Source organism: Panicum hallii, chromosome 9, assembly GCF_002211085.1.
Source record: "Panicum hallii strain FIL2 chromosome 9, PHallii_v3.1, whole genome shotgun sequence".
NCBI lineage: Eukaryota > Viridiplantae > Streptophyta > Magnoliopsida > Poales > Poaceae > Panicum > Panicum hallii.
The window spans coordinates 62530053-62550765 of NC_038050.1; the positions used below are offsets into that span (position 1 = coordinate 62530053).

Genomic DNA, 20713 nt, shown 5'->3' on the forward strand with positions numbered 1-20713 from the left:
GCCGCGGCGCAGGGCGCCGGCTCGCCCGTGTCGAACGCGCTAGTTGCGGCGCTCAAGCGCGCGCAGGCGCAGCAGCGGCGGGGGTGCCCCGAGGCTGCTCAGGGGGAGCAGGCCAGCAGGGGGCGGCGGCGACAGCGGCGCGGGGAGGACCAGGGGGCGGCGGCGCGGGGGGGTGGGGGGAGCAGGGGGCCACTGAGGACGGGGACGGAGCTAGCGCTGGGAATCGCGAGCCGCGAGTGGGGATTAGAGTGCTCGCTCTCTCTAAAGAATCGTGCCCTCTAAACGAACGACACTCGCCCCATTAAAGATCCGTTCAGTGCCGGCTCTCTAAAATTTAGATGTTTCGAGCTTTTAGACCAGGAATCGTCCTCCTCCAACTTTGTTTAACTATCCGCTGACCATAACATCATGGCGTTTTGAGATGCGCGACTGCACGATGATGTTCAGTTTTAATAAGCTTGGGGGATTTCAGATTTTCCGAATTTCAGGCGTAGCAAAGAGCAGGAAAACGCAAGCGCGGAGTTCGCACAAATCCAGCCGTCCGTCCAGCCTGATCATCTCCAGATCGACCGCGGAGCAGCATGCCGCCGGCCGCCGGCATCCGCTCGACCAAGCGGAGCAGCATGCCGCCGGCGGCGGTGCCGGATGATCTCATTGACGAGATCCTCCTCCGCTTCCCCCCGGAAAAGCCCGAGCTCCTCGTCCGCGCCGCCCTCGTCTGCAAGTGCTGGTTCCGCCTCATCTCCGACCCCCGCTTCCGCCGCAGGTTTCGGGAGCTCCACCGCGCGGCCCCGATGCTGGGGTTCTTCTGCACCGAGCGAGGGCGATGGACTTCCCGCTTCGTCCCCACCTCCTCCGTCCCTCTACCCCACGCCATCCGCGGCAATTGGCGCGCCGTCGACGCGCGCCACGGCCGCGTCCTTATCAGCACCTCGAGATCCTCGGGGAACGACCTCGTCGTCTGGGACCCCGTCACGGGGGAGCAGCACCGGCTTCCCAAGCTGCCGGAGCACATGTACCCGCCCCAGTACCTGTTGGGTTTCTACTGGACTGCGGCGGTGCTCTGTGCCGCGGTGGAAGGAGGCTGCGACCACTTCGACTGCCACCGCAGCCCGTTCCTCGTGGTCTTCGTGTGCACTGGCCCAACGGAGGCGTTCGCCTACGTCTACTCGTCGGAGACAGGTGAATGGAGCGGACCAGCCTCTGCTCAGCTCCGCAGTGCCCGCGTCCACCTGAATGTGCCCAGTGCCCTTGTGGGGAATGCACTCCACTTCATGTCCGGTAAATGGGGGAGGACCAAGAAAATCCTGAAATATGTTTTGGGCACGCAGGAAATATCTCTGATTCACTTGCCACACAAACCCTATAATCGCAGAGAGCTCATGACAATGGCGGATGGTAGCCTGGGATTCGCCACTGTGGATGGGTCTAAACTTTGCCTGTGGTCGATGGTGTCTGGTACCAATGCAAGCTGGGCACAAAGCCACACCATTGATCTCAAGACAATTGGTACCTTGCCGGGATCGCTTACTATAGTTTGTTGTATGGATGGCATGGCTGCCATTTTGATGGGGATAAACGATCAGGAATTTTTCGTTGTTAATCTGAAGTCTCGACAGATTAGGAAGATACCTAAGGGCCGTTTTGCTTACCCTGTAGTTCCCTTCATGAGCTTCTACACTCCAGGTACTAATTTGCTTAGTTTTGGATTTGCCAATATTCAGAATTAGTAATATTTCAGCTAGTAACTTCAAAATATGGATGATGACATGTGAATTGAAAAAAAGTGAGTTGATGAAAAGGGAATATCAATAAAACTGTTACCCTGATTCTTTTTATAGACCATCCTTTAAAATTGGCTACATGTGCATAGGACTTCTGTTTATTATAAATGCTAGGGACAGATGATGGGGTCTTGTGAATTGATCTAAGTTTAGGCTGATCAAGGAGAGGAACCGAAAGGTCATCACCTTGAGTTTGTACAATACAGATATATCTTGCTCTTATCTTTAACTCAATAAATGTCTTGGCTGTGGAAACTATAATGTCACCTAAAGGTTAGAAATATGGGATAACGGATGATGATATATGTGCTAAATAAAGAGAGGTTACTCTCTGGCATTTTGAGCTCGTCTCACTTTGTGCAAGTGTGCCATTTTAATGGTGGAGCTCTTGATAACAAGTTAGTGCTGTTTGTTTAGCCACTGCTGGCAACTTGTTAGTATGTGGCTAGTGAGTTAAAAATGTTCAGTGAGGCCAAATTTATTCCGCATTTAGATGATGTGTGCTTTTTTAATATGTGTTTCTGCAGCACTTGGGGCAGCCTCTACAAGTGAGGGGCCAAGAGAAGGTTCTTCAAGTGCATGAAGGACTTAATGGTGCAAGGTCTTCTACATCAAGAATGGAGTGTCCTGCGGTGATCGTAGAGGGGAAAAGTGAGTTATTTTGGCTGCATAACTCTTTAGTACCTGCGATTTTCTGCTGGACCTGCTCTGCTCATCTTCATGCTTTGGCATCTACTTCATTGGGCAGAGGAGAAAAGACGTCAAAAGGGACATGGAGAGAAGTTGTGGGTTGGCTTGCCTTACCTCTCTACTGTTATATCATATGGATGCTATTGTGTATAGTTTTCTATCTACTCTTGAAGGCAGCTCCAGGCTGCGGGGATCTTGTTGCTGCATCCTGACTAGTTTGTTACTTTGTCTCCTCTACTGCTATGGTAAATCAGCGGTGTGCAGAGCGTGTTTTGTTTAGCGGGGGTTGAGTCAGACCGCCTATTATTTTGATTAATGCCTATAACTAGGTGAAGGCGTGTTCTTTAAACCTTTTGATAATGCCATATATGTGGGAAGCTTCTGTTATATGTGCATTGTGCACCATATATGCATCGTGCTCTTGATGCGTGCAGAAAAGAATTACTGAGTCTGGAAATGGTTGGTAGCTGCTAGCGCCTCGTCAGTAGATGTTATCCGAAGATCATACCCCTTTCTGGGTCACTGGCAAATTCAGATTAAGCAGGCGCATGTAGGAAACTGATAGGTGGAGGAGAGCGCCCATTTGCAGACAGCAAAGGTGTCTGTTTCCTGTTGCGGCCCGTGCATTGCACAACTCAACGGGGGGAGAGATGGACCATTTTTTCTGAATTCCTGGAGAAGATTATCAAGGAGCCACTGATGATAACGTGCTGGTACGCCATGCTGATCTGAAGCGCAACTGAAACGCTGCACAAGTCAAGCAGATTTGGGAAGAAGAAAATCTGAAGCTTCTCAGTGAACAAGACTTAACTTGTAGCTGCTATTCTGAGGGCCATGGATCGGCGATCCTACATTGTTGATCCTAAGTCATGCTAAATCAGGAAGGTACCTGAGGGCTGTGTCGCTTACCCCATTGTTCGTTTTGGATTTGCCAATATTCAGAATTAATAATATTTCAGCTATTAACTTGAAAATATAATGCTGGTATGTGTGCTAAAAATGAATTTATGGCACGGGAATATCCTTATAACTGTGTCACTGCGGCGGTGCTATGTGCCGCGGCGGAGGGCGGCCGCACCACCTTGACTGCCACCGCGGCCCCTTCCTCGTTGTCTTCGTGTGCACCGGCTCAAGGGAGGCACTCGCCTGCGTCTACTCGTCGGAGACTGGTGCATGGAGCGGGCCAGCCTCTGCTCAGCTTCGCCGTGCCCGCGTCCATCTGGCTGTGCCGAGTGCCCTTGTGGGGAATGCGCTCCACTTCATGTCTGGTGACTACGGGAGGAGCAACAAAATCCTGAAACATGATTGGGCACGCAGGAAATATCTCTGATTCGCTTGCCACAAAAACTCTGTAGGCACTGGGATTCGCCTCCGTGTATGGGTCCAAACTTGATCTGTGGTCAAGGGCGTCTGGTACCAAGGGATATGCAAGATGGGCACAAAGGCAAGCTACTGATGTCGTTATTAATTTGAAGGCTGGACAGATTAGGAAGATACCCGAGGGCCGTGTCGTTTACCGTACATGAGCTTCTACACTCCAGGTACTGATTTGCGTAGTTTTGGATATGTCATTATTCAGAATCATCAATATTTCAGCTAGCAACTTAAAAATATGGTTGATGATGGCATGTGAATTGAAAAAAAAAATGAGTTCATGACAATGGAATATCTTTAAAGCTGTGTTACCCTGACTGTTCTATTGCCATCCTTTAAAATTGGCCGCATATGCATAGCACTTTCGTTTATCATAAATGATAGGGGCAGATCTTGGGGTTTTGTGAATTGATTTAAAAAGTTCAATACCTCAATGAGCTTGTACAGTCCACATATATATCAGCCTTGTTCTTATCTTTAACCTTGTACATGTTTTGGCTGTAACCTATCAATGTCACCTAACAAGTTAGAAATATGGTTGACCGGTGATGATATACATACTAGATAAGAGATATATCTCTGGAATTTTGAGTTGATTTCACTCCGTGAGTTTGCGCTTTTTTTGTTAGCCATTACTGGCAACTTGTCACTCCATGTGGCTAGTGAGTGAAAATGTTCAATAAGGCCAAATTAATTCCGCATTTAGCTGATGTGTGCGTTTTTTATATGTGTTTCTGCAGCACTTGGAGGCGCCTCTACATGTGAGGGACCAAGAGAAGGTTCTTCAAGTGCATGAAGTACATGTGAGGGATCAAGAATGAAGAGTCTAGTGGTGATGGTAGACGACAATAGTGAGGTATTCTTGGTCGCATAACTCCTTAGAACCTGTTATTTTTCTGCTGGGCCTGTTCTGCTAGTCTTCATGCTTTGCCTAGCATCTACATCATGGAGAGAAGTGGCAGGTTGTTTTGCCTTACCTCTACCGTTCTATCTACTCTTGAAGGCAGCTCCAGGCTGCGGGGTTCTTGCTGCTGCATCTTGACTTGTTTGTTCCTTTGTTTCCTCTACTGGTATGGTAAACGTCTGGTAATGGTTGGTACTGCTAGTGCCTCGTCAGTAGTAGTTGTCTGAAGATCTTACCCTTTCCCGGGCCACCGGCAAGTTCAGAATAAGCAGGCATGTAGGAACCTGATAGTAGAGTGCTAGAGGCCAGCGCACATTTGCAGCCAGCAAGGGTGTCTGTTTCCTGTCGGGGCATGCGCATTGCACAACTCAGTGCACAAATGAATTCCTGGAGATGCTGGTCCGAAGCGATGATAACATGCCGGTAAGTGATGCTGGTCTGAAGCGCATTCTGAAATGTTGCACAAGTGAAGCAGATCTGGGTGCCGGTGGAAGTTTGAAGCTTCTCAATGAAACAAGACTGTTCTGACTTGTAGGCTGGTGGCCGATTGAACGTTTTGCTCAGCTTCTTGATATTATGACGCTAAACGGTTCAATATCAGTTTCAAATGAGCGCTACTGCACAACTTCGGTCACCTTGAGTGTTGGTAGGGATGTAAATTATATATATTTTAGGTTATTGAATCGATCTGAAAAGTTGATAAAATAAACTAGAATAACATTCTACGTAAATAATTTTGAAGGAGAAATAAACTAGAGTGGCATACCATCATAATTAATTAACTGATTAAAAAATTATATTAAATACCCATTTATATCATGTGTTGGTGAAGGAGGAAGATCGCTATGGTCGCTGAAGATCGCCGCAGCATTGGTACTGTCCTTTTGCCGTCAGATTTGGAGCTAGCCAGGAGGAAAAGAGAAAGATAGGAGTGGGTGAGTGAGGGGATCCGGTGATTAGATTGAAATATATAGAAACTATTTAATACTCCGTCCGTTCCTTCCGTTTCAAAATATAAATAAATTTATTCTTTTAAAAATTCATAATTTTTATTATCCACCTAGATGTAATTAGAAAATATAATAAATTAAAAAAGCTAAAACAACCTAATTTTGCATTGATGCCAAACCAGAGTCGCCGTCACTTGCCAAGCAGTTTATCAAGATTCTCCACATCAAACAAGAACCTATCAAACGAGGTCCGCGACGAGCCGCCGTCCTCTAGCGCCGCCGCCGCTTCTTTCTTGCGCGCCACCGCTCGGGCCCTGATCACCCTGCCCTCCTCGGACTCCATCACCAGCCGCACCTTCGCCTCCACCTCCTCGGCCTTGACGAACCCCGCCCTGTACCCGTCCATCCCCACCCCGACGCCCATGTCCTCGGTTATGAACACCTTGTTCATCAGCTGCTCCGCGTAGAGCGGCCAGCATAGCATCGGCACCCCATGTGAGATGGCCTCCAGCGTCGAGTTCCACCCGCAGTGCGTCACGAAGGCTCCGGTCGACTGGTGGCGGAGCACTTCCACCTGCGGCGCCCATGACCGGACGACGAGGCCCCGGTCCTTGGTGCGCTCCAAGAACCCCTCCGGGAGGAACGCCGAGTCATCGGTGCCGGCCGGCGTCCGCACAGCCCACAAGAACCGCTGCCCGGACCTGTCCAGGCCGACGGCGATCTCCCGCAGCTGCTCCGGTGGGTGCGTCCCTCTGCTCCCGAAGCAGAGGAACACGACGCTGCCCTCCGGCTGCGCGTCGAGCCACGCGAGGCACCCGTGCCTCTCGCCTCTCCCTTGATCCGCCGGGCTCGTGCCGTCGCCGCCGACCAACGGACCGACGCAGTAGATCGGGGGCAGCACCCTGCCGGGGACGCACCGGGGATCCCTCAGCGCCTGCACGGCCGCGCTCTCCAGCGACTCGAACGTGTTGACGAGGACGCCGCTGGTGCCGTCCGTGTTGCGCCTCCAGACGTCCACCATGGCCTTGCACAGCGCGTCCTCCGGGTGCTCGAGCAGCTCCCCGACGAGGTGGGACGCCGGGAACGGCGGGACGCCGAGGAACTCGAGGGGCGTGTCCCCGAGCTCCTTGAGCCCCGCCCGCCTACCGGCGAGCAGCGCCGGCATCTGGGTCACGACGGCCAGGGTGGCGGCGGCGGAGGCGAAGAACGCGTAGACGGGGACGCCGAGCCTCGCGGCGACGTCGGCCGCGTAGGTGGAGAACATGCCGGTGACCAGGGAGTGGAGGCGGCGGCGCGGGATGGAGCGGAGGAAGCGCTCGAGCTCGCCGTTGTACCGCTCCAGGACCTGGAGCGTGAGGAGGAAAGGGGGCTTGCCGGGGCCGGCGGCGAGGTCGGCGTCCGGGACCGGGGGGAGGACGTGAAAGGTGATGGCCGGGTTGGAGGCGGCGACGCGGTCGACGTCGACGATGCGGAAGTCGGGCGACCCGGCGGGCGGCTCGGCGATGACCATGGCGACGTCGAAGCCGTGCCTGAGGAAGACCTTGGCGAGCTGCACCATGGGGACCACGTGGCCGACGCCGGGGCTGGGGTACAGGACGACGGTCTTTTGCTGCGCCATGGGCATGGTGGCTTCCTTGTCCATGGAGAGCAGCTGGGCAGGCCGCACGGGCAGAGACGGGGGAGAGAGATGGACCACTGACGGCGGCGGTGCCGTGGAGTCTGGACTTTCACTAGCAATTGGGGCCGGCTCCGAGAAACAGAGGAAATCTCAGGAGAAGATTATTGCCATGGTGACAAGAAACAAAGGGATCAGTTAGCTTTTCTAGCGGGAAGGGTATTAAAGTTATTGGTATCTGAAGCTAGAGACAAGCAGCAGTTGGAAGTTTGTGGCTGGCAGCGTAGCGATGGGAGGATATGCTTCCTGCCTCGGATGTTCGATTGTTGTTAGTGTCAAAAAAGAGTGTGTTGCGTTTGCCGGTAGATAGGAGCATCAGTTAGCCGCAGCTCCTAGTCAATGCCCCAATTTCGCCGCCAATGACCTGAGTTGGAGGAAGAGGGATCGTTCTACGAGTTCCGCTTGCCTAGCTTGTTCAGGAATCACCGGTGGATCATAATACTGACTAGGAGTATTAAATTAATTTGTCTTGTCTTTATAGGCAAGTGCTTATATCTCTATTGTTCTATTTCTTCTGATACGAGGTGGCACAGACATCCATGGAGCTAAGCATACGTACCGGTTAGTATCATCCAAATGGATTATCACGTAGATATCCATTAGACCATGTTAATTCCGAACTAGCAGTGATGGCTTATACACGGAAGTTCTATTTTCTTTTTGTCCGGGATGATGTTATATTCATGAAGTATCACTCCTGTCGTAGTTTTAGTCTATCCTTTTCTTGTTTGTGAAAATGGAAGTCTAGTTTATTTATGATTATTTTTATTATGCAGAGGCTACATCCCTATCACACTTAACATACGAAAGTTTAGCTCACTAGCGGCAGTGGTCGCTGTCCACATTAGATTTTTGTCTAGATAAGGAAAGGCAACATGCAGACAGATAGTCAAATGCTAAGACATCCTATTTCAACACGCACGCAAGTTACAATCGGTGACATCTTTTTTGATTCTTGAAGGACCGCAAACAGATACTCTTACAAAGCTATGCACATAAATTACAGTAGAAAAGGAGCGCTAGAGATAAGTTGGGGACGAAAACATCCTTTTTTTCTACGACTTACGGAAGTAATAGAAAGTTTTATAATAATGCTAGCAAATGGAACTCTATAGCAAGCATCTTGTTTTTTTTTATTATAGGAATGAGATGATTACCCCAATCACGGCATCATCCGAGGATGCATGGATGCCTTTTCCATCTCAAAAAAGAAAAAAGAGAAAATATCTGCACCTTTTGGTTGGCAAAGGTATACTGTGGCTCCAAACAGTGGACCCAATGAATACTCCTCAATTAATGCTTTTGATGAGCTGCAGAGGTTAATCAGAGTGAAGCTAGCAAACGTGTTGAAACCAGAGGATTCATTCCTGAATAGATAGATAACACGCATGATCGTCAGAGAGCCGCAGCCATTGTACTCCCAAAGCGACGCACTCGAGACCACCGCACTGCGTTGAACATTCAACGGCCGGCCGTCATGGGAAATCTGTGGTAGACGTCGGAGTCGTCGGCCGGCCATCACAATTACATCAAGCTAGGGCGCTTGCCCTATCTATACATCTTCTTGGCGTACTGCTGTTGTGGTGGGCTGGTGAGATCACAGTCGGACCGGCGGCCCACGTCCGCACCGAGATCGCTAGTGGCCTCCTGGCCTGCCTGGTGCACCCTGCGCAGCTAGCTGCTACATCGTACGGCCTCCAGGATCGTCCCACCGATCGATCCGCCTGATCACTGTATCAGGATTCAGAAGCAGTGAGCCTGAACAGCTTGGCAACACTGCCCGTCATGGATCGCTCTCATAAACAGCATGCACCACCACCTCGGGCCCGGCCCATGGATCGTTCCGCATCGATCGCCCACCGATTCCCAAGGATATTTCTTGCATTGGGTCGTACAAGATTATCGGCGTGCCAATGCAACTTGTCTCGGGAGTGCTTAATAATGTGCGCGCCCGACGCGGACTGAAAGCACGAGCGCACTCGAGCCGCCGGCCGGGCTGATCCCATCATTCCCATCTCTCTGAACCTCAGTCGCTACGGTGAACGAAAGAACAGCAGCTGGGCGTCGGACGCTGCCTATAAATACCGGGTCCATGCAGCAGCCCAAGACACACACACACACACACACAAAAGCAGCCCCGGTCCCCCCGACCCGATACAATGGCGCCCAAGAGCCTCGTCCTCCTCGCCGCGCTCCTCCTCGTCGCCGCCGTCGGCCAGGTGCGCGGCGTTCTGCCGCCGTCGTTGGCCGGGCCGGTTCCCAGTGTGACGGGTGGGAACCCCATCGGCGTCGTCTCCGGCGTCGTGCCGTGCAGCAACGGGAGCAACATCAACGTGACGGCGGTCCCGCCGTTCGCCAGTACGGATCGGACTTGCTACTACCATATCTCTCCCTCCCGCGCTCGCGCGTCTTATTTACTAGTTTGGTTGCCTTACTATGTTTTCCTAGCTTAACCCGTTGTAACTATCTATAATCTATCTGTGTCCGGCCACGGCCAGACGCCACCGTGCAGGTGGTGTGCGGCAACACCGTGGTGGCCACCGTGATGACGGGCGCCACCGGGGCCTTCACCATCACCCTAGGCTCTATTCTCAGCTTGCCGGCTGCAGTGGTCACCCCCTGCTGAGCGGCCAGTGCAGGGTGGTGGTGGCCACCCCGCTGCTCGCCTGCAACGTGTCCCTGGCCGGCGTCACGGGGACGCTGACCGCGCCGCTGCAGCTCCTGAACAGCACTACTGGCGGCGGCGGCATCCCTACGACGATTACGACCATCTTCGGCTGGGACGTCACGGTCATCAACGGCGTCCTCTGTTTAATCGCCGGGCTCTTCTCCTCCGTCTAGATCCGATCCTCGGCTAGTCGGCTGGAGCTGCATGCATGTCTGGCCGTGACCGTGACGATACGATTCGCGACGCCAAGTAATAAACGATATCTACAAATAGCTACGACGAATAAATCAGCATGCATATGCATGCAGCAATGCGGACCTAACGATATGGTTGCATTGTCATGCCTCCCTCCGAATTGCCGCATCACAAAGTGTGTATCCGTACCACATATCCGAATTGACGCAATTGTGTACAGCTCTTTTGTTGTCTCCTCGTCTGTTGAAAAATAAAGCCGTATGTGTTTGTGCCGTATCTTGTAAAAATTGCTAGGTCTTTAGTTTGTTGTCGAGCTGTAGCAATAAACAAGCATCAAGTTTCGCAAAAAAAAAAATAAAACGGCATCAAGCATAGTCAAGCATTACTAGTTCCAAATAAACATATAGTTAAACATAGTAAGTAGTTCCAATCATTATGTAGTTAGATTTTCATACCTATTGGGAAGAAAAGGACGTAAACGGACAACTCATATAAAACACTATCCATAGTAGCTAAATTTTAGATAAAAAAGAAAACGAGTACTCTATATCAGATATAGGATTTGCAGAAGCATAAATCGGAAAAACAAAACTGCCACTTTCCATGTTTTGCTCTTAATTTTGTCGTTTGTCCAAAACCAGGGACACTAATAGCGATTGATTAGCAGGTATGGTGTAGAAGCATCATCATAACATGCAACCGTGTTTGATAAATTCATCAAGAAAAATCTAGAGATTGTGTATTGAGAGGTGTAAATTTATAATGTCTTGAACAATGGATTCTAAAAAAGATAAAACAATAAATCTAGCCATTCTATTTGCTTGGGTCACCTTTCTAGCACGATATATAGCTCGTATAGCTTGGCTAGATTTGTTGTTTTATCTTTTAGTTTTTTTATCCAAGACATGATAGATTTACAATGGATTAATATAGATTTCTAGATTTTATGAATTTATCAAACATTATTACATTGTCCATTCATGGTGATGCTTGCACGTCCTCCCTGATGAAAAGTTGTTATTAGTGTCATTCGGTTTGGACAAATGATGAAATTAAGAGGAAACCACAAAAATTCGAGGCTATGCTTTACTCCAATTTGTTCTTTGCATATCCATCCTTTTTTGTCACTGATGTTCCTTACTCCTTCCCATATTGTATTTCATATATACTCACCTTTTTTCTATTTTTAATTTAAAATTTAGTTATCATGAATTAGAGTTTATATGAGCCCTTTGTTTAGAGGTTTTCTTCTTGGCACGTATGATTTGTTTGGCCCCTATTAACCTTAGCTAGTGTGGTGTCAAGAGGTTGACCCTAATATTTTTTGTCTAATCTTGCACTTTGCCAACAAGTAATGGTATAATGTTAGTATATAAGTGATTATTGTAATATAATTTTTTAATAATAGTAAGGATGACTTTAATATATCTTTCGAAAGTTGGTTAAAATGTAGCTTTAAGGCCCATAGCAGCCCAACAAGCTCTAGTCCTCTAGACAGCAGCAAACGGCCCATAAAACAATGATGATCAGAGCAGGAGCAGTAGATTCAACATTTTCCTCAAACCTAGATTAACATTTCGTGTGGACTAGTTGAGCACTTGAATGCGTGATGTTGAGATAGTATAGCTGAAATGTTGAGGTAGTATGTATAAAATGTTGTAGTACATTCGAAGTGTTCATTTCTTATTTTGCCCACCAACATATCCCTAGCCATGGTTGTCTGGTTCCCCCACCTCATCTTGGCCATCCAAATATACTTATAAGAATCTCAAACACTAAAACGTAAGTAAGAAAAAAATCTTACGGATAATAATGGATAAGTTTTCCCCTTGAAATAAGTAGCGCAATAGATTTGTGTTAAGTCAATCCAACGTAGTTATTTTGGTCCACTGTCCTCGACCAAAGCCTTGAATCCTTCTTTCTCCGCCGTGTCAAAAACAACTTCTTGGCATATCTTTCTTGGCACTGGACGTTGTGCTGGGATACCGAGGATGGTCACCTCCCTGCTGACCGGCGGCGGCCAGTGCAGGGTGGTGGTGGCCACCCCGCTGGTCGCCTGCGACGTGTCCCTGGCCGGCCGGCGTCTCGGGGACGCTGACCGCGCCGCTGCAGCTCCTGAACAGCACTACTGGCCGCGTGACCCGTTTCCTCCCCGGGCTCTTCTCCATCGCCTAGATGCATGCATGTCTGGCCGTGTCGATCGATTCACGACGCCAAGTACCGATAACTACGAATAAACCAGCATGCATATGCATGCAGCAATGCGGACCTAACGATAAGGTTGTCATGCTTCCCTTCGAATTGCCGCATCACAAGTGTGTATCCGTACCACGTACGGTGTCAGTACTTTTTTTTCCGCTATCATGCCTGAGGACGTATTTTATTGACAGAAAAGCAATACCATCAATACAAATATTAATAGGTAAAGATTATTAAGGCGGATACAACCACCAAGTAAGTAGCAGTCGATCCAACATCAACAAAAACAGAAAGAATAACAGGGGAGGAGACTCACGGAACCCGCAACCCTAGACACGACCACACATACTAAAAGATACAACAACGTCAATGATACAAGGGTCTACAACTCGACAAAGATGGCAAAACATCCACCCGACCAACACAACCAAGGTGGCAAAGCATCCGCCAGCAGTGATCGACGGCGGCGGCAAAGTATCCGCCAGCAGTGAACGGCGGCAAAGTATCCGCCAGACGATGACCGACCCAACTGTGATGATGCAGACGAAACAAGCGAAGGCAGGCGTAGAGGCGGAAACTCTTCGAAGAGAGCGGACGACCACCGCTAGGACCAGGTGAAAGGGATCGGTGCACGGCAACGATCTCAAGAACGGCAACAACAACAACCAGAGCTTCCAAGACAACGCCTTCAAGGAGGGAGCGACGCCACAGGCGCCGTCGTCCGACCAACATAATCATGGTTTTCACCCGGAAGGCTCACCGGGGGGAGGGAAGAGGTGGAAGAATGACGCCTTCAAGAAGGTGAACGGTGCCTGAGAGCGTCGTCGTCATTGGCTTGCAAGCAGACCCTAGAATTTTGCCGTCACCCCGTTCCCTCCCCAGAGCCGAAGAAACCGTTAGGCACCATTGAGCACAGCCACGAGGGCGAAACGCCGCCACAACGCATGCACCCCCATCGCAGAAGGCCAGCAAAAGGGGGACAATCGCCCCCTCCCTGACGACCCGAGGCGAAGGAGCCAAGACGGAGCGCCCCAGTGCAGTAGCGCATGCGAGATGACGTCCCGCCCCGGGGCAGCGGCGGCGGCGGCAACGACGCGGGTACGCCCACCCGGGCCACCAGAGCCACCTGATGCGTGCGAGACGACGGGCTGCCCCGAGGCATGTGGCGGCGGCAGCGCAACCACGCGCCCACGCCCACCCGGGCCACCGGAGCCACCTGACGCGCGCGAGCTGACTGGCCACCCCGGTGCAAGCGGCGGCGGCGCTGCCACGCGCTCACGCCCACTCGGGCCACCGGCGCCACCCGGAGCAGGGCCAGCCGGGAAAGGGCACGTGACCCACCAGTGCCGCCCGAAGCAAGGCCACTAGGGGAGGGCGGCAACCTCGGACGAGGGTGACCAAATTCGGACCATGGGGCTCGGATCCGATGAGGAGGAGGCTGGATTCGGCCCTGGCGACCGGCGGTGAGGCATCGACCAAGGCTAGGTTTGGAGGTCGAGTGGAGGGAAGCGGGGGAAGAGAGAGGGGAGGGAGGGAAACGGCGGACAAGGCCGGCTTCGGCCAAGCCGCGGGCTGCCACTAACGCCTGGCCGGCCGGCCGGCGGCGGTGGTGGCTGAAGGTGACCTGGAGCGGGAGGTGCTGGCGGGGGGGGGGGGGTTGGGGGGGTGGGGCGAGGTCGCCCCTGAGCCGCCTAGGAGGGCGACACGGGGGAAGAGACGAATGGAACCTGACATACGGTCTATGGTGCTAAGTATTAAGAGCGAGGAGACAACAAAAGAGTTGCACAGTTTGGTGCTAGTACTAAGCACGCAACTGTGCAGCTCTTTTGTTGTACTAAGCACACAACTGTGCAGCTCTTTTATTGTCTCCTCGTCTGTTAAAAAATAAAGCCGTGTATGTTTGTGCTGTATGTATCTTGTAAGATTACGAGGTCCTTTTGTTGTCAAGCTGTGCCAATAAACCAGCATCAAGTTTTGCAAAAGAATAGAAAAAAAACGGCATCAAGCATAGTTCCAAAAAAAACATAGTTAAACATAGTAAATAGTTCCGATCATTATGTACTTATATTTTCATACGTATTGGGAAGAAAAAGATGTAAACAATCAACTCGTATAGAATATAATTCCTAATAACTAAATTTTAGATCAAAAAAGAAAAAGAGTAGTCTATATCAGATACAGGATTTGTAGAAGTATAAATCCAAGAAAAGCATAACCACCACATTTCCATGTTTCTCTCTTAATTTTGTCGTTTGTCCAAAACAAGGGACACAAATAGCGATTGATCAACAGAGATGGTGTAGAAACACCATCATAAAAAGAGATGCAACTGTGTTTGATAATTTCATCAAGAAAAATTTAGAGGTTGTGTATTGATAGTTGTAAATTTATAATGTCTGGAACAATGGATTCTAAAAGAGATAAAACAATAAATCTAACCGCAGGTCACATTTCTAGCATGATAGCCCGTATAGCTTGGCTAGATTTGTAGTTTTATCATTTAGAGTTCTTTATCCAAGACATGATAGATTTACAATGGATTAATATAAATTTCTGGATTTTTTATTAATTTATCAAACATTGTTACATAGGTCATTCACGATGTATATCCTCCCTGATGAGTGACGATCAGTTGTTATTAGCGTCATTCGGTTTGGGCAAATGATGAAATTAAGAGGGAACCATGAAAATCGGAAGCTATGCTTTATTACTCCAATTTGTTCTTAGCATATCCATCCTTTTTATCACCGATGTTTCTTACTTTTTCATATATATACTCACTTTTTTCTATTTTAATTTAAAATTTAGTTACTACAAATTATATTTTATATGAGGCCTTTGTTTAGAGATTTTTCTTCTCAATGCGTATACATACTGTAATTTGTTTTGGCCCCTATTTACTAAAACCTTAGCTAGTGTGGTGTCAAGAGGTTGATCATATTAAATTTTGTCTAATCTTGCACTTTGCCAACAAGTAATGGTATAATGTTGGTATATAAGCAATTATTGTAATATATTTTTGAGTAAAATACACCCTAGGTCCCCAAATTTGTCCCATCCCCAAACTCTTAAAATCAATGTACCAAATAGCCGGCTATAGCGTTTTTAGAGGCTGATGCTAGGATATTGCATATTTTACCGCTATCTACGCTACCAGCGCTATTGCAGGCAATATCCACGCTAAACTTTAGCGCAAGCAGTGTTTTAGCGCGCTAAATAACCAGCAGGGCGACTGATGATGAGAGCTCTATTATATTCATACCCAATCCAGTCCGTTTATACATGTATGTGAAGTCTTCAACATTCCTCACTTCCTCAGTCCCCACGCTCTCATCTCACCTCACCTCTGCATGCAGCGGCGCGCAGGTTGTGCGCGGCAACGCTGCGACTACGTGTGCGGCAACGCACCTCCTCTCTCAAACTCCAATCCCTCTCCTTCCCTTTCCCACCGATCGGCCGCCACCTCCTCAATGCCTCCTCCTTCTCTCTCTCCCCTTGTGCACCTTCCTCCCCATCATTCTCCTCCTCCCTCTCTATCTTGCTCTACTCCCATGCGTGCCTGCCCTCTCCACCTTTCCCATGTTGCCCCCGCGTCGCGTGTCGCCGCTCCTCCCCTCGCCGTGCGCCGCTGCTCCCCTCGCCACGTCGCGCGCCGCCACCCCCGCTGGCTTCCCTCGCCGTGCCGCGCCGCCGCTGCCCCTCCCCTCGCCACGTCGCGCGCCAACGCCTTTGCTGGCTTCCCTCGCCGCGCCGCGCCGCGCTGAAAGTGCATCTAGGCCCCTAATTGATTTTCGTAATTCTTGACAATCATAATTTGGGATATGATGCTTTGATGAAGTTGTGTGCAGGAATAAAATGAAAGAATTGAGAAGAAGATGAAAAGAAGGTCCCCAATTCAAATATGTATGGTGGTGGAGTTCACTGGTGATTTAATTCAAATTTTCATTTTGAATTTGAGTATAGGACCACCGTACTATAAAGTGGGATGCTGTTGATTGATCCAGGTTGTCAAAGTGCTTCAATTTGAGATGAAATTCTTTATTAAGAAAACCTTCCTTCCAAATTCATCTGGGTCGGATGATCCGGCCCTAGGCCGGATGATCCGACCTGCCAGCAAAAGTCCTCTGCCCCAGGCCGGATGATCCGGTCTGCCTGGCTGTTACCCTCTGCCCTGGGTTGGATGATCCGGCCCTAGGTCGGATGATCCAACCTATAAGCCTGAAACCTTCTGTTGCCTGTCGGATGATCCGACCCCATGGCCGGATGATCCGGCCTTGGGAACTCTGGAGAGCTTTTCGTGCTTCAAGTGAGTGCTGGGTCGGATGATCCGACCCTAGGCCGGATGATCCAGTACCCCTCAGAAATACATATAACGGTCACTTGAGGTGGGTGGGGTATTTATACCCTCTCACCCCCTCATTCATTGCTGCTGCTTCCCACGACCTAACACCCCTCCACAGCATTGATTTCAATTCTCCCCTCCATCTAAGAGCTTGATTCTTGCAAAGATTCACCTAGGGATTGAGAGGAAGTGAGATTTGGGGTGTGGAAAGAGAGCACTTCGTGGGCTTTCACTTGTTCATCTCAAGAAGCACTTGAAGCATCCTTTGATTCGTCGATTTGTGTTTATTACTCTTGGAGTCCAGCTCCTAAACGGTTAGAGATGCCAGAAAGCTTCCATTCCTTTGTGATTTGAGCTCCTGGAAGTTTGTATTACCCATCTCTTTGTGAGATCAATAGTAAGTAACTCAATCCTCCTTTGTGGTTGATTGTGAGAGACTTGGGGCTAGTGACAGCCCGGCTCTTTATGAGCATCTCAACGGAGACGTAGCTCCTTTGTGGAGTGAACTTCGGATTAAATCTTGTGTCTCCATTTACTTATTGTTGTTCATATCGTTCTTGAGCTTATTTCGACCCGATCTACTAGATAGGTGTAGATCTTATATATTGGATTCCTGCATAGGCTTTGCAATATCTTTTACTAACTTTGTATTCAAAGGGAATTGTTAAAAGTTAAGTATGTTTTGAATTTAGTTGTTGGTCATTTTCTCCCGGCAGGAAGATCCGACCTTAGGCCGGATCATCCGACCCTCGGAAGATCCGACCTTGTGCCGGATCATCCGGCCACTGATATTTTTCTACCGAGGTTTTAAGAAAAATTTTGAACAAGGCCTATTCACCCCCTCTCTAGGCCTAGTGTTGGTCCTTTCAATTGGTATCAGAGTCTAATCCCTTGATTAAGGCTTAACCGCTAAGGAAAACACACTATGGCCGGGATCGGTGATAACTCTGGTATTGGTGCATCCTCCGAGAAAGAATATGTGGTTGTGGAATCATGCTCAGACGGTGATGACAACTTCGCTATAAGCGATGTTGATGAGAGCTTGGAGGAAGCGGAGAAGAAGAAGAAACGAAATGAAAAGATAAGAAAGAAGATTGCCGAACAAGCCGAGAAGAAAGCACAAAAGCTTCTCAAGAAGAAGTTGAAGGAGAAAGAAATCCTTGCAGGACTTCATGCGGTGTCTTATTCATATGAGACTTCTTCCTCTCATAGAACTCTTGATCCAGCTAACCTTGCTTTTACATCGGTTCCAATGGGAAAAGTTTCTCACTTTGATGGGAGTGACTATGCTCGTTGGAGCGATGATATAAAAATGTACTTATATGGTCTTCATCCCTCTCTTTGAACTATTATGGTTGTAGGTGTGGACATTAACGCCAAGCCCCCTCACACAAAAGAGAAAGAACATGACTTCTTCCGAAATGCTCAAGCCGTGATGGTTCTTCGAAGCTCTCTAAGCTCATATGAGTACAACAAGATAAGAGGGCTTGAAATTGTCTAATAAAGGAACGGATGTGGTTAATGAAGGAAAGATGGATGTTCTTCAAGGGGAACTTGAATCCTTTGTTATGAAGAAGGATGAAAGTCTTAAAGAAATGCATGATCGTTTGAAGCTTCTTGTGACCGAGATAAGGATGCTTGGTAGTAAGGATTGGGATGAGCGCAAAGTCACCAAGAAAATGCTTAGAGCATATGCTCCGAAGAATCCAATGCTTGCAACCATGATTAGAGACAAGAGAAAATTCAAGCATATGCTACCCATGGAGTTGTTCAACAAGTTGCAATTCAACAACTTGGATGTGTCCAAATCAATTGAACAAAGTGAAGTCAAGGCAATCGCTCTAAAGGCTGAACCAAGCAAGAAGAATGAGTCAAAAGAGAAGACCTTAAAGTCAAAGAAGAAGGAAGATTCAAGTGATAATGATAGCACCGATGAAGAGACCGCCATGATGGTGAAGAACTTCAAGAAGTTCATGAAGATAAGAGGTGACAAGAAGCCGGTTCACCAAAGAAGATGTTATGAGTGCGGTGAGAAAGGCCACTACATCGCCGATTATCCTCACAAGAAAAATGACAAGGAGGACAATAAATCAAAGGACAAGTACAATGATAAAGAGAAGAAATATACAAGGAGAATAGCAAGGAATACAAGAAAAAATATGGCAATGCCCATGTTGGTGAAGGTTGGGAGTCAAGTGATGACTCTGACAAAGAAGAAGTAGCAACTCTTGCTATTCAAGCCCCTACACCAACTCAAAGACTCTTCAACAACTACTCCGAAAGTGATGATGAATTTACCATTTGCCTTATGGCTCAAGGGACCAAGGTATTAAATGCTTCCGCTCCTCCATCATCTACTCTCTTAACATCTAGTAACATAGAAGATAACCTAGATGAAGAGGAGGCCGAACTAGAAAGAAACATGATAAATGAGTTTGGCAAAAAGGGTTATAAACAAATTAAAAAACTAATGGAGAAATTGGAAAATAGAAAAGAGACTCTCGAGAGGCAAGAAGACTTGCTTATCCTTGAAAAGAAAAGAAACCTTGCCCTTAAGAAAACTCTAGTTGACGAAAAGGTGAAGATTGATGAATTGACACTTGACTTGTAAGTGCCAATGACTCTCTTGAGAGGATGTCTAAGTAAGCATCTTTAATTAATGACTCTTTTGTTAATTTAAAGAATGCACATAGTGAGCTTCAAGAAAGTCATTCAAGCCTAGAGGTCAAATATAAAGATCTTGAAGCTAACTTTGACACTCTTTTGAAAAATGCCAAAAACAACTCCAAAATAACTTATGATCCAAATATCTTCACTAGTGAAGGTTGCTCAAGATGTTATTCAATTGATATTAAATCTTGTGTAACTAACCTTGTTAAGCTAGAAGAAAAGATCAAAGCGAAAGATGCTCAAATTAGGAATTTGAACAAATTGGTTGACATGAGTAAAGCCAAAGGTAAGAATGTATTCGAGTCACATTCGGCATATAAGGCCGAGAGATATCCTAGTATTAAGGATGGACTTGGATTCACACGAGGTGGAAGATCAAATGGCACAAGAAAATAAATGGATATAAGGTTCCCTTGTTCAAGAGAGGCACCAATCTATGAGAGTTGATGAACATTGCTCATGATACGTCAAGGGTGAACAACATTGAAGCAAAACCCTTGGTTAAGACTCTTAGCAAGGTTACCAAGGACTCAACTAATCTCAAGGAAAAAGAGAAGATCATTGAGCGCAAACCATCTTCTAACTACATAATTGATTACACAGTCACGTGGAATCAAAATGGGAAGATGGTAGTCAAGTATGTTGGCGCTCATGCCAAGAAAATGATGAGAAGTGTGTGGGTGCTCAAGATGTCTCGATCTAACCCTCAAGGACCCAACCTTATTTGGGTACTTAAAATCAAGATTTGATTTGTTTTGTAGGCATATTCCTCCGGTGGCCCTACATGGTTGCTAAATAGCGGTTGTTCAAATCATATTACCGGAGAGAAGAAAATGTTTACTAATCTTGAAGAATATGACTCGCCTATTGAAAGAATCATGTTTGGCGATAATAATTATGGTGATGTTGTTGGTCAAGGTGATATCCCTATCTCAAAAGATTCATCACTTACTAATGTTTATTTAGTTGATATTTTGGGGTACAATTTGTTGTCCGTTTCACAACTTTGTGAGAAAGACTACAATTGTCTCTTTACTAATGAGGGTGTGACCATCTTAATAAGGGAGAATTCCTCTATTACTTTTACAGGTCGTTTAAAGGGAAAACTTTATTTAGTTGATTTCACAACTACTAAAGTGGAACCTAAGATATGTTTAGTGGCAAAATCTAACTTGGGTTGGCTTTGGCATCGCCGGCTTGCCCATGTTGGCATGAGAAACTTGGCCAAACTTCAAAAGGGTGAGCACATCTTAGGACTAACA

The 20713-nt window shown here is 48.0% G+C and overlaps 2 protein-coding genes across 5 annotated transcripts; one reads left to right on the forward strand and one right to left on the reverse strand.

Annotated features, from left to right (window-relative positions):
* The first annotated feature begins 200 nt into the window (after positions 1-200).
* On the forward strand, positions 201-2861 carry LOC112876785. Of its 4 annotated transcripts, XR_003225368.1 has the most exons (3): positions 218-1686; positions 2312-2435; positions 2533-2861. XR_003225368.1 is itself a non-coding variant. In XM_025940964.1 (2 exons), the coding sequence occupies exons 1-2, from the start codon at positions 582-584 to the stop codon at positions 2365-2367; spliced, it is 657 nt and encodes a 218-aa protein (XP_025796749.1). In that variant the 5' UTR covers positions 201-581; the 3' UTR covers positions 2368-2861. The 4 variants fall into 4 exon arrangements, 3 of the variants coding, with proteins under 3 accessions (XP_025796749.1, XP_025796748.1, XP_025796747.1); XM_025940964.1 differs by having other exon boundaries at positions 201-1182; positions 2312-2861; XM_025940963.1 differs by lacking the exons at positions 2312-2435; positions 2533-2861 and having other exon boundaries at positions 205-1281; positions 1376-1517.
* A 2591-nt stretch (positions 2862-5452) lies between these two features.
* Positions 5453-7478, reverse strand: LOC112876784 (anthocyanidin 5,3-O-glucosyltransferase-like). Its single transcript, XM_025940961.1, has 2 exons — positions 5859-7478; positions 5453-5654 (listed from the first exon to the last, which is right to left on the reverse strand). The coding sequence occupies exon 1, from the start codon at positions 7342-7344 to the stop codon at positions 5893-5895; it is 1452 nt and encodes a 483-aa protein (XP_025796746.1). The 5' UTR covers positions 7345-7478; the 3' UTR covers positions 5453-5654; positions 5859-5892.
* Positions 7479-20713: the final 13235 nt, after the last annotated feature.